General features: G+C 32.6%; 1 protein-coding gene across 1 annotated transcript; it reads right to left on the bottom strand.

The window, feature by feature from the left end:
• Positions 1 to 378: 378 nt before the first annotated feature.
• Positions 379 to 13618, bottom strand: LOC128231483 (TLC domain-containing protein 2-like). Its single transcript, XM_052944367.1, has 4 exons — positions 13335 to 13618; positions 12791 to 12873; positions 10620 to 10702; positions 379 to 9409 (listed from the first exon to the last, which is right to left on the bottom strand). Exons 1-4 carry the CDS (start codon positions 13550 to 13552, stop codon positions 8981 to 8983), a joined length of 813 nt encoding a protein of 270 aa, XP_052800327.1. The 5' UTR covers positions 13553 to 13618; the 3' UTR covers positions 379 to 8980.
• Positions 13619 to 14412: the final 794 nt, after the last annotated feature.

The following is a 14412-nucleotide window of genomic DNA, read 5'->3' as shown; positions in this document are numbered from 1 at the left end:
TGTAAAGGTCACACTGACCTTGACCTTTGACCCACTGACCTCAAAATCAATAGGGTTCATCTGCTGGTGATGACCAATACACATACCAAGTATGAGGTCCCTCGGTCAAAGCGTTCTCAAGTTATTGATCGGAAACCATTTGGTATTCCGACCGACCGACAGACAGACAGACCGACCGACCGACCGACCGACCGACCGACCGACCGACATGTGCAAAACAATATACCCCACTTTTTTCAAAAGGGGGCATAATAACTGGTTTAAAACAGATAATGTTTGACCTGTTAGAATTTTGAAAACAATAGAATTTTTTAATGACTTGTCGGCCAATAGTCAGAATGTTGGTTTTCTTAATCAGTAGAAAAAAAGAAACAAATGCAAAAATATTTATTTTATTTTTTCAATTACAGCTGCACAATTTGTGAAAAAGTGCAGTCATGATCTATCAACAGATATATTGATAAAAAATACAAGAAACTAAACAATAGAAAGATATACATTAACATAGAATAAGAAATGCTCAGAAAAAAACAAACAGATATGAAGTTATGAACTAGTAGTCATATATATATATATAAAGTGTTTACTAAGAATGTATAGTTCATCTTAAATCTAATAGCAGAATAAATAAATAAAAAAGCAGTTTCTAAGTCATGATTTCTAACAATTCTGTTTGGTTAAAGTGCCTTTCCTAATTATTTAAACAAACAATCATTCAGATCTTTCATTCATTCAAAATTTAAGGAGAAAATGCCCATAAATCGCTACACAATCAATGTTAAATCTATAGGCACAATTGTTCAGAACTTTGTGAAAGTTAACAGCTTGATTAACAACATAGTTGTAAACTTTTAAAGGGAGGATATTCTATGATGTCCTTGTATGTTTAAATAACAAGAGGGCCCTGAAGGCCCTGTATCGCTCACCTCACTTGACTTGGAGATTATTAATATAAACATTCTGACCAACTTTCATGAAGATACAGTTATAAATGTGACCTCTATAGAGTGTTAGCAAGCTTTTCCTTAAATTTGACCTGGTGACCTAGTTTTTGACCGCACATGACCCAGATTCGAACCTGGCCTAGAGCTAATCAATATACACATTCTGACTAAGTTTCATGAACATACAGTCATAAATGTGACCTCTAGAGTGCTAACAAGCTTTTCCTATGATTTGACCTGGTGACCTAGTTTTTAACAGCACATGACCCAGATTTAAACTTGACTTAAAGATTATTTATATAAACATTCTGGACAACTTTCATGAAGATACAGTCATAAATGTGACCTCTAGAGTGTTAACAAGCTTTTCCTTCAATTTGACCTGGTGACCTAGTTTTTGACCGCACATGACCAAGATTCGAACTTGACTTAGAGATTATTGATATTAACATTCTGACCAAGTTTCCTGAATATAGAGTCATAAATGTGACCTCTATAGTGTTAACAAGCTTTTCCTTTAATTTGACCTGGTGACCTAGTTTTTAACCCCAGATGACCCAATATCGAACTCGTCCAAGATTTTATTGAGGGTAACATTCTGACCAAGTTTCATTAAGATTGTGCCCAAATTGTGACCTCTAGAGTGTTAACAGTCAAATTGTTGCAACGGACGAGGGACGACGGACATAGGGCGATCACAATAGCTCACCTTCAGCACTTCGTGCTCAGGTGAGCTAAAAATGTACAGCTGAAATAGTTGTCTCGAATTGTGTAAGAATCATTGCTGATTCATAAGGGAATCCATGAAACTTCCAAGGTAGTCAAGATTTGAAAGTAAACTAAACAATGAAGTTTTGAATACATTGTTAATTTAAAACAAAATTCTGAACAATTGGGACTTTATTCATTAAATATGGATAGTTTAGCAATTTACAACATTTTTTTATTTCAAAGGAACTCAAAATAACTAATTTTTTACGGAAAAGTGTTTATACATACAATAAATACAAAATAGGGTCAATGCAGCTGTATAATGCAGCAAATTTCCAATAAATGGTCATCACACTGTCAAAAGCACAATTTCAAGTAAACATTACTAATAAATGATTAATAACAATTTGATGTAAAAGCATCTTTTGATGTAAATGCTCCACTAATCTTAAAGCTGCACTCTCACTGATTAACAGTATTGTCATTTTTTAAATTTTTTGTCTCAGAATCAGCAGATTTTGGCATCAATGTCTTCAATTCAATCATATAATAGATACCCACAATAGAACAGATCTCAATTGTTAAAAAAAACTGCTGGAAAGTTTTTTTCTTTTTAAGCATTATGAATGCTTTAAGCCATAAAACATCAACTTCCGAACATTTAAAATACTACGATCTTTTCAGCGGTCTTATATCACTGGTTTTCCAGATATTTACGCTTAAATTGGCTTATTCCAAGACAAAATAGAAAAGAAGTTGACAAAATGGTCAAAAACCATTAGTGCAGGCTTAAATTATCACAACCCATAGATTACAAAAGCACCGTAGGTTACAATTGACAATGCTCATCCAATTTACTCAGAAATAGCCAGGAATGTGATTGATCTGGAAGCTGAAGGGCTTAGACGATTTCGGCGATGGGTTTTGGGAGCGCTTTAAACCCCCAATGGGAATCGAAGGGAGTGAAGCACGGGCCTTCTGCAGAAGCATAACAGGCTTTTTAGATCTGGCCTTTTGAGGGCTCTCCTGACTTCATGTTTGAAGCAAACTTGATTGTTAAAACTAACAACGAATGAAGATACACCCAAAAGCAACCTGTGAACTTTTTTTAATTAGTTAGAAAAACAATTTTATTGTTTTTTGGTCGGCCTGGACAGATTAGATCAGCTGAAATCTGCAGAAAAATCACATGCCCGATTTACTCCATATTTTTTGTAGATAGAGTGAAAGCCCTAACAACTTACTAATTAGGGATAGGTATTGTTTGAAAAAAACTTATCACAATATATCCTAGAAAATAAAAAGCAAGAACTTAAATGTATGTTTATTTTCATCATTATTTTTTCTTGGACAACTTCTTTCATGTTTGATAACGAATTCCAACTTGTTTTCTTTGACTTAACAATTTCGACAAAAAAAATATACTAAAACAACAAATGATTACATGTTGCATATTTCATAGCACAATGACGAATTAGGTTTCGATCAAGATTTACTTAAATGACTTTACATTATGGTATAAATGAAACCAGAAAATATTGATATTTCATTGATGTGTATCTATTATAATCGTTACTGCTCTGTATACCAAATATATCAACTTATCGATAATATCACACATCCCTACTACTAGCTGACATGTATATTTAGTGCCATTTGAAACATCTATAAACAAATTGTTGATATCATAATGTAATAGAGTTTCATGTTTTCCAAAAAGAATATATGTTGCTTAAAGCCGCCAATGTCCACACAAAACCTGTACCTTTTTCTTTGAAAATAGAGGAGCTATAAAAAGTATACAGATTTTAGCATGATTTTTTATGGATTTGTTTCATTTTAATAAACATTTTAAAATAAAAATATATGAGCATATTGTTTGTGTCAGTGAGTTATTTCATCCAGTGAGCACTGAAAGACATCTTCACGAGTGGGACAGCCGCGAGAGAAAATATAAAATTTTGATTCCCACAAATGAAATACAATCAATCATTGATGCTATTTCCAAAATGACATCGTTGATATTTTATGCCCAACTGCATGCGCACTGACATTTGATATGGAGAACAAAATGGGTCAAAATTTCACAAGTGAATCATCAATAATATAAAAATATGATTTCACTGATCAATATCGATTATATCACTGTAAAGAATATATACCTTAACCAATAATTTTATAACTAAATAACAATAAGCATTTTTCTACTTCACTCATGTACTTCTATAACATCATCGACATGTAAACCATGATTGGGAATTACCCATTATCAGTGAAACAATGGGATGATTATAATAATCTAAAACATAACTAATCAAAGAACGAATTAGTCTACGTGTAGTCAGTGCCAAAATTAGTGAAACTATCAGAAGAAATCATATACCCATGATTCTTAGTGCACGCTCAGTAATTTAGAAATTCTGTTAGTTAAATTATCATCGTAGATTATGATCTTGGTTGAAAATCTTGCTTCTCAAAAGCGTTTAAAATAATCTATAAAGAAATAGAAGAGAGTTTCCAATCCATGTTTAATATATCTGTGATAATGTAAACAAACAAATCTCAATTAACAAATTTGATAAAATAACTATTTTTTCAAATGATAAATCAGTGATGGGAAAATAAACAAAGTTATTTAGACAAAGATTACTGTAAAAAATGTTTAGTCCTTTTTATTAAGAAAACAAATGCAGCACGATTTAGCAAATGTTTCAAGCATAAAATAATAAGCCAATGTTTCAAGCATAACAAGATTTAGCCAATATTTCCAGCATAATAAGATTTAGCAAATGTTTCAAGCATAATAAGTTTAGCCAATATTTTAAACATAATAAGATTAAGCCAATATTTCAAGCATAACAAGAGTAAGCTTATATTTAAAGCAATTAAGATTTAGCCTATATTTCAAGCATAAAAGATTTCGCCAATAGTTTAAGCATAACAAGATTAAGCCAATGTTTCAAGCAGAACAAGATTTAGCCAATGTTTCAAGCAGGACAAGATTTAGCCAATGTTTCAAGCAGGACAAGATTTAGCCAATGTTTCAAGCATAACAAGATTTAGCCAATGTTTTAAGTAGGACAAGATTTAGCCAATGTTTCAAGCAGGACAAGATTTAGCCAATGTTTCAAGCTGGACAAGATTTAGCCAATTTTTAAGCATATATGAACATTATAAATTAATAGGTTACATAAATCGAAATAGCAACATATGTAGACATTCATAAAGGCACTTGCTCACGCTTTATTAGGTCAGACATGTAAAGTAAAAAAAATTTGTTAGATATGAACAAAATGATTGTAACAATCTTAAAACTTTCTCAACTGTGTTAAAAATCCTCTATTTTGCTGAATAGTGATTGTAATGCTTTTAATATAAAATGGCTTAAGGTTTGGAAATTGTGTTAAATTGAGTATCTTCCAGTTCATAATTGATGTTAATTAATTTAAGCAAAATAAAACAACTAAATGTGAACAAATTGAGAAAAAGATATATTGCCAACATAAATTCTGTGAGCTTGTCCCTTTAAAAAATATACTTTAAACACCTTTTTCTTGTGCCCATTTCGCATGTTATGACAATTTGAATGGAAGACATTCCACAACAGTAAATAAACAAAAGTGTTATGTATAAAGGCAAAATATAAGTTAGAGTTCAAAAATATTTTTTTTAATCTAAGAATAGACTTTTAAATATAATATATACACAAGAGCACTGCAGAGCATAGCCAATTGCTTGTTTGATGTTTAACAGTTGGAAAACGGGGCATCACTCAACAATTTTTTGAGTAATGGGCCTTGCTGTACATGGGCGTATTGTCTCTGGCAACTTGTGTACCTGCCATGCGCTCAGTAAACATGTTTGTGGCGAACGTTTGCTGTTTGGTTCCCTGCTTGCAGTGTATGAGCTGCATTACAACAGGGATACAAAACAAAACATTTGCTCGCCTTACTGAACGCACTGCTGGTTTCATTTAACATTTTTTGAGTTCTTGCCAAGATTGAAAAACAAAGATGTCAAAAACAACTACACCTATGTTACAAAAAAACACTTTTTGTCAGAAAAAAGACAAGCTAAAAATGCTTGTTAAAATAAATAAATAAATATTCCAGCACATTAGTCAAGTGTTGGTGATATTTTTTGTTCACGAATACCCTTAAAAGTCATGACTTAGCTCTCAGAACAGCTTATACCTTATTATGGTTTACGTTAGCTCAATTGTGAAGAGCTAGGATGAAATCCCCTTCAGCAAGTCTCCTCATTTCAAATGTCCTTTAATACAGGCCAAAAGAATTAGGCCATGGCTGGGCTTCGAACCCATCATCTTGGAATATCAACTTGAGTAGGTTGGTAATGTACAGTAAAATTCTCCTCTGAGCCCTATTCCTGGCAATATCTTGAGAATAAAAAGCTTAAGTTTCTTATTTTATTGATACAAATTACTAAAAGAAACTTGATTTTACAAAAATGAAAAGTACCTCATCCTAATTCTTCTTTAAAAAGACTTCTTGTCATTAACCTTCAAAGCTCTTTTCAAAATTAGAACATTACACATATCAAACAAATAGTGTGCTCATCTTGATCTTGTCATATAAGGGACTTGAGATTGTTTGAGAAATTGGGGCCAGGTGAATCATAACATTACCTAGATTGACATTATGGAAAATATGTATAAACAAGAGGCCCACAAGAGCCTACTCTCTACTGGCATGAATTTTTTGGTTATATACTGAACTCTCATTCAAAGGGAAGCAATTAGTGAGGCATATGTTTCAAAGAAGGCAAGGACTTTTACAACAATACAAACTCTCTGTACAAAGTTGTCTCCCTTTTATATATTTTTGCTTTTAGAAATCGGGAAAAAAGTACTACAATAATACAAAACTCCCTTACTAAATACTGCAGCCTTTCAAGGGCCATAATCCAGTCATGCATTGGTGAATGTGGCTGGTTTAAAAAAGGCACCAAGCTCTCATGGATATCTAACTACTGTATAAGTTTGATTAAGATACAATCAAAACTGAAGGCTTTCACAATCAATCGTTTACAGATGCACATCGCATAAGCTTTTCTGGCCTTTGACCAGTAGAGCTAAAATCATAAAGAAACAGCTAAATATGAAAGAAATCTGCACAGTACTGTTATAAACATATCACAAAAAATCGCAGATTAAATGAGATGAAAATCGTGACAAGAAAAGAGTAAATATTTCAAAAGAAAAGAATACCTCATATAATCCCTAAGATGCCAATAGAAACAAGAAAAAAAGGTTTTATGAAATGATAAACTGGTATAAAAGTATTCAAGTGCTCCCACACAATACAAAAGAGCACCAACATGTACATGTTTTTCATACACATAATAAATGTTATGATATTCATAAATTATTTCACAATATTACATATAAATTCAATTTGGTGCAAAAAAAACAACAACAAAAACATTCTAAAAACCAATTCATGTGAAACAAATCAAGTCTTCAAGACTCCAAAAAATAACTTTCTTCACCTGAAAATCTCCTGTGCGAAATACTTTTTGGCTCTAATCAATCTAAAAATTTGCTATTCAATGGTAAATTTCTATATCTTTTCAATTAATGTTAATTGTGATCAGGCAAACTTTTAGCCAAGAATACTTGAATTTTAAGAGCCCAAACCATTGGTCAAGTGTCAAATGAAAGCATGCTTTTACATCTCTTGCACGCTGTTAATTCGTGGTTTTAAAAAATAAAAAATAAATATGTACACTTAAACTACCTTGGCTAACTTCAATAACCAGTACATTGCTAACTTTGAGCAAACACTAAGAAAGAACATTGTCTTGCAGAAAATTTCAAATATTTTTAGTAAGCTCGTACAGAAACAAATCTATTTTCTGCAAGATTTATCTACCATTATTAAACAATAGATAGTATGCAGCTATTATCCCAAGAATAAGTTTAAAATCATTCCCTGCTTACTTATAATACTATGGATCATATTTATGGACATGGAATAATATTGTTAAGGTTTCCTTTTTTCAGTGAGAGAACTACTTAACCTAGTATTAATAGTTTTAATTATATGCTTTCCAGTGATTTATCAGTGAAATAAAAATGTTATATCACTGTATTTTCGCATACAATTTGGTGCGCTTTTCTGAACGATGATCAAATGTCATTTTTTATCATTTTTAAGCATATAATAAAAAGAAAAATGTTGGCTTCTGTGAAAGATTCAGTGAAGGATAGGTTATATGCAGGGAAAATTTAGTGAGAATAATCATGTAAACCTTGTGAACACCAAAAGTGAATATTTCACTTGTGGCTATGCCACTCGTGAAACGTAACTGTTGGTGCTCACTCAGTGAAATATATTGTGATCTTGTACTAAAACAAACAATTATCCTCTATTTACATGATTATTCTCACTAAAATTCCCCTGCATATAACCTATCCTAGTATTTCTACAATCAAATTCTTTAAATGAAACAAAGCAATTAATTTTCAAGAGATACAAAGCATTTATAAGGTTAAAAGTGGTAAGGTTCTAAGTAACACTCAAAATGGAACCACCTGGGGTTTCACTCAACTGCTGATCATGTTAGATTAGGAATACAAATAAAACTTGATACTGGTAGATGCCAAAACCCTATACATGGTAAAATTATGGCAGTATTAGTATTAGGGTAGGGTCGAATGTTAAAAACCCACAAATATCTGAGCGTACATGAAGTGACCATGACCAACTTATCAAGCTATCTTATAATTTGTTCAACAAAAAAATTAAGATTTCAAATATGATGAAAAATGCCACAAAAGCCTTATATCACATCCGAAATGATTCAATAGTTTTACACATTCATGTAAAATTTAAATAAAGCAAAAAATATTGTCAAAACAAAATCTAAAAAATAAGTAAACATAACAGAGGCAAATCTCACATATAAAAAGGATTCCATTGAAAATATATATACATGTACCTAATATCATCATGATTCATAACATGTGCTTTAAAGTACAACGCATCATAAGCCCCAAGTAAAAACTTCTAAGGCTTAACAAAAACAAATGTTTTTTTCCAGTTCCCTGACCTACCATATTTTTTCTACTGACAGTATTTTTTATTTATTTTAATTGCCAGCAGCCAATAGTTTTTCTTGTGGGATAAATAATTAGTAGTTTCATGCACAGGAAACGCGTGTTAAAGTACCCAAACAAAAAGAACACAGTTTTCAGTGTGAAAATAATATTCAGACATAACTAAAATCAAAATGAAAAACATCACGACCTACCCAGATAGCAGTGAAATAAGAAAAAAACAAACAATTATTACTTTTTGCCTAATTTAACTCGATTTTATATGACTATTCTCTTCTTTATGCCCATTTGTCATGGCTGTTTGCTTTGCCGCTCTACTTCTTTGTAAATTCCTCAAAATGTCATTTCTAAACAGTCTCCAGAATAGGACCGGGCTGATACCATTCATTATAAACATGGAAGCTGAAAGACAGATATAATAAGCCATCGGCACTTGGTGGTGGTCAATTACCATTCCGTACATGATTCTGGCCAGTGGCAATGTACGGCAAAAGAAAAACGACACGAGGTTCACAATACACACGGACATGTAGAACTTGTTATCGAATTTGTACTGCATCATTTGCATAAGTTTTCGTGAGTGAAGCCAAAAGCTGTTGATTTCCGCCATCAGGGCTAAGATATTGTACCCTATACACATCCGACAATGGAAGTTATACCAGAACATGGAAATCACCTGAAAAGAAAGAAATTACAGATAATTGTATAAAATGCTTGAAAAATAAACCAGTATGTACCTGCTAATTATGAAATAAGAATTTGGTTCAAGTCTTGTTTAAATAGCTAATAAATAAGTCTTTATAAACATAAAAACAGGGATCCCACAAATCATAGAAAATAAAATCCCCTGACTTCTCTGACTTTTCCCTAAAAATTCCCAATTTTCCCTGTGTTTATAGGCACTTAATCATTTATCTATGAGAATAATTAATATTGCCCATCAGCCAGCTCTAACCACATGTTCTTATAAATATAGTGTATTGGCTCTTCTTTATTTCATTGTTTTTTTCTTTTTCGTTTCAAATTTATTTCCTTCTATCTGATACTTTACAAAAAAAGTCCATGGCCCTCGATCTCAGGTTTCATTTTTTTATGCCTATTCAGCTTAATCAAGATGTGAAAGTGAAACTGGGAGCACTAAAAAAAACCCATATACTATGTACATGTACTAAAGTTACAGATCATGGTAAAATAATTGATGTTTTAATAGATGTGATACACAGTTTATCAATGTAAATGTATCAATATTCAAAATGAAATTCAATTTTAGTTTTCATTGTCAAACAGAATCCTTTAAACATAAATATAGAAAAGTTTGATGATTTATTTAAATATGTCTAAACCAAAAAAACGTTTTGAAGAGAATTTTGTCCAAAGAGGTCTAGTTGGGACGCAAAACTTTGGGCTATGACAGTGGTCGAAATTAACACAAGCCCTGCGCGCAAACCCTGCACTGGTAAAATGTCTTCCGGGCTTGCTCAAATTCTGAATTTTATAAAGCAGGTCTTGTTAAAAAATTTGATGCCAAGCAATAGTATATGAATTCGGACTTGTTTATCCAAAAGTCTAATTTCAATGATTGGCTATGGAAACTTAGAATAAGGGAAGCATTTGTTTTTAAATCCTTAAGAAGTATTGTGAACATAATTAAATTTCCTTCAAAAGAATATTAAAGTCTTCAGGTATTTATTACACAATGGAAAATTCATTATTTTTGGCATATTTTATGAATGATTATTACATTTGTAAGAATTATGTCAGAAGGCCGTAATCATGCATCGTGGCAAAATTGGTATAATTATACCACTCTGGACAGAACCCATCATTGCATGCATAAGCAGCCCAATATAAATACTGCTGGTTCACACGATTGAATACCAACTTACTGCTATATGGTGGACTGTGACCTCCCAGCTTGAGAGCAGTCGACCTTTAACTGCGAGATCCAGGAAATCATACACAAAGTACCCTGAAACAATATACATTAATAATATATATAGTTAATGTAATAATTAAATTAAACAAACAGAATGTTATATACATGATAATGAATCCCCCTTATAAATATCGTGATAATCACGGACAAACAACATGAACTTAAATTATAAAATATATATTTTTAAGTTCTAAGACAAGACAAGAAATTATTGAGGCGATTTTAATCTGATTAAATGTAATGTCAATTATGTTATGATTAGGGTATATCTTCATAACATTAATGCTACATATTCTACTCATTAATTAAAGTATAACACATGTAGATAAAGTTCACTGTCACTATTTTTCTTTGTATTTGTAATGATTAAAGTTTTACTAAAGCTCTCCATCTTATTGATCTTGAGATGTTGTCACAGACAAGTGTGTTTGACAAAATATTTTTTTTACTATTACCTAGCTATAAATGATAACAAAAACTTTGTGCGTGATGCAAATTTCACAAAAAAATCATCTAGTTTACCATTGTACGTGAATAAATAAAGATTTTTCTACACAGGTTTTTTTTTAGTATTGTTGGAAAATGACTTATACCCTTAGAATTCGGAATATTTCAGGTCGTATTTCACAGAATTGGGATTATCTTATAAACAATTGTGTTGATTTTGATAACTCCAACAACAGAAAAACTATTTTTTCAAAAAACAACAAATAAACTTCATCTGAATATCGGATTTAGAATTTTTATTTAAAATTTCGGAAACAACTTTTGGCATACATGTGATAACGTCCCGGACGTCCGGAATTGTCCCGGAAATCGTATCTCTGTCATGGAGTCACGGAGGGTGCATGTTTGTCTCGGAAAGTCATAAAAAAAAAACGAAAAAAAAAATCTCAGAATCGGAATCGATTATCCTATTTTACCAATGTAAGTCAGCTATTTTGCCTGTCCGGGACACTGGTCGTAAAACACAGGACATGTTGACACTAATCCGTTAATTGGTACGTGTGTCGTCGAGGTCATCGTCAATCACCCGATAATTGATCTATCGGCCTATTGTTGTGCTTAACGAGTCGGGGAGGGTTCTTGTATACAAATTCATTGTTTTCATATGGATTTGTTTGGTCTTATGAATGATAGCTTTTAATTGATGAATTGATATTTTTCACACATTTTACCGACAAACGAGCATGAAGGTAAGTTCTAAGAAAGTGACAAAATGAGTAAAAAAACAAAATTAAAACACGGAAAACATCCCATATTCCTTTCAAATTTCAAAGTCGATACATCGTTATACTTTAAACAACTTTGAACAACTTACGCGTCCATAAGGAATTTTAGTGTTTTGACATTTTTTCCGAACTATCGTGTGTATTTTTACGCCGAAATAAAACTGACGATATGGGGTTTACAGGTGGTTATATAGAATGCTTTAATCACGTGACCATGGTAAGTCACGTGATCGCTTTATACAGCCGATTGTTGACACGTCTCTATCAAAATTATATGCATCTCCAAACGGAAAAAAGCTCATCGACTGGAAAATCTTCTTTATCGTCTGGAAAATATTGTGTGTCATAAATTGCAAACGTTTTAAATGTGATGAAAAAATAAATATTTTGTAACGCATGTTCTCAAAAGCGCGGGAAAACAGGTGCCCGTATAGTTGTTTATTTCCTGTTTTGATGAAACCGAAAGTAGACTGCATATCCTCCTGGTTAGCACTTCATTTAAAGCCTGGGAAAATATCTGGTGGTTTTATTTTTTCAAGAAAATGCAGAAAAAAAACAACCATGTCAAGTAAAAAATACGTCTTGGCAGTCAAAATAGGAGCATTTTCCCGACGTTAAATCGACTAAAATAGCCCCAGATATGCTCTAGAATGCACCACAGACGTTCCCCATTTAAAAAAAAAATCCGGGGGGGGGGGGGGGGGGGGGGGGGGGGGGGGGGGGGGGGGGGGGGGGGGGGGCCATGCCCCCGGACCACCCTAGTGTGCGTTGACATAACAACGAGTGTCCCGGAATCGACCCAAGAAATTATCACATGTATGACTTTTGGCATTTTGAACATAACTGGAATCGCTATAAACTGTACAAGTAACATCCATGACAGGCCTACCTGTAGAGAAAGCAACCAATAGGTACGTGAAATAGTCTATGTTGTGCACTAGATCATCTAAGAAGTCTGGATAAAGAGCAAAGCTGAAATAGAAAAACAGTGGAGTTTTTTTATATTTTCATATATTGAACAATTTATGCACCAGTCAATTGTAACCACACACCCCCCCCCCCCCCCAGGTCAGGGGAATAGCAGGGACTTTGACTTTCGGTCCAGCCAACCCTGGCTAAAATCCCCGCCCTGCAGAAAGAAACATTTATTTTATAGAGTTGCACAAACAAAAATCGTCAAAGACTCTGAAGCGGCTGTTTATTGGCTATGGATATGGTAGAGCTTTCAAAACGTTGGTATGGTAAGAAATAGTATTGTTCATTATTTATGTTTTAAAAATATTTAATAAAAAGTGGCATCCCAACAGGTCATGTTTTTACGACAGGTGACTACTTGATTTTACATTTTACATTGATGTAAGCAAAATGTCCCAAGTTTAATAAACAAACGTATTTGACTACATACAATTCTAATGGGAACAATAAATACAAACCATAATATATCCCAAATTCCAGCTATGAGGCCGTGTATCCACGATATCACCAGGTTACTCCATAGGTCTGCCTCAGCTTTCACACTTTTTGGGGGCCCTAACACACCCACGATAAAATTGAGGGTTCCAAACAGGACAATGCTTCCAAAGAACACATAATAGCCATAACGTCCGTCGATTTTATTGTCCGCGTCGAAAATGAATTCAGAATCACTCATATTGCCTAATTTCAGTGATAAAACTCAGAAAAATACACCTTCCGGGAAGATCCCGGTCTGTTTTACAAAAATCACGTGACTGTATCGCTTATATCGTTGTAAATAGTAAACAATAAACAACACGTGGTTGCCAGGAACGCTGTCAGACTTTAAATACGCGTCCATTCATGTTCTCTTTATAATCCTTCTATTGAAAACATGGAATCTTAAGTCAAACATTAATCTCCAATACATACAATATCATTATATTTTGCACATGTATATTAACCAATTTGTGCTACATATATATATATGTATGTCACAATTGACAATGTACATGTACATCATGAAATGTTAACTAAATTTCTGTGATAACTGCCAACCTAGCTAGTGCATATTTAGTCCGAACTATTTTTGTAATAATTGTCGTTATTTTTTAAACTGTTAACACGTTGTGTTTTAATTGACCTGGACCCAATATCACGAAAATACTTAAGTCAAATCTCAAACTCAGTCTCAACACATTTTACCACATAGCACCAAAATTTATTAAAAAACATATATGTTTTTTTACAGTTTTATAAGCACATTCTATCATAGAATATGCTGAAAAAAGCCTTTGGTCAAATTGCAAGGGAAATCTATTCTATAGCCAAAAATGTATTTGAGTACAATTCTGTATTTTTTTTTATAAAATACTCAAATATATTTTTTGCTCTAGAATTAGTTTTCTTTGAAATATTGAAAAAAAAAATTATCAACAAATTCTATAAGAAAATACGTTTTCAAAAAGTATAAAACATGATGGAAGTTTTTGAAGAAAATTATGCTTTTATATATTGACATGAGTTAAGACTGAGTTTGAGATTTGACTTAAGTAT

The sequence above is a fragment of the Mya arenaria genome, chromosome 4 (genome assembly GCF_026914265.1).
Source record: "Mya arenaria isolate MELC-2E11 chromosome 4, ASM2691426v1".
Classification (NCBI taxonomy): Eukaryota; Metazoa; Mollusca; class Bivalvia; order Myida; family Myidae; genus Mya; species Mya arenaria.
Note: the sequence above shows the minus strand (reverse complement) of the source record. Positions and strands in the feature narration are given on the sequence as shown.

Coding starts and splice junctions, on each gene's coding strand:
- LOC128231483 (XM_052944367.1), bottom strand. CDS start 13,552: ATGAGTGATTCTGAATTCATTTTCGACGCGGACAATAAAATCGACGGA. Junction 10,703..12,790: donor ATTGGTTGCTTTCTCTACAG/GTAGGCCTGTCA, acceptor ATATTGTTTCAG/GGTACTTTGTGTATGATTTC. Junction 9,410..10,619: donor TCACAGTCCACCATATAGCA/GTAAGTTGGTAT, acceptor CTTTCTTTTCAG/GTGATTTCCATGTTCTGGTA.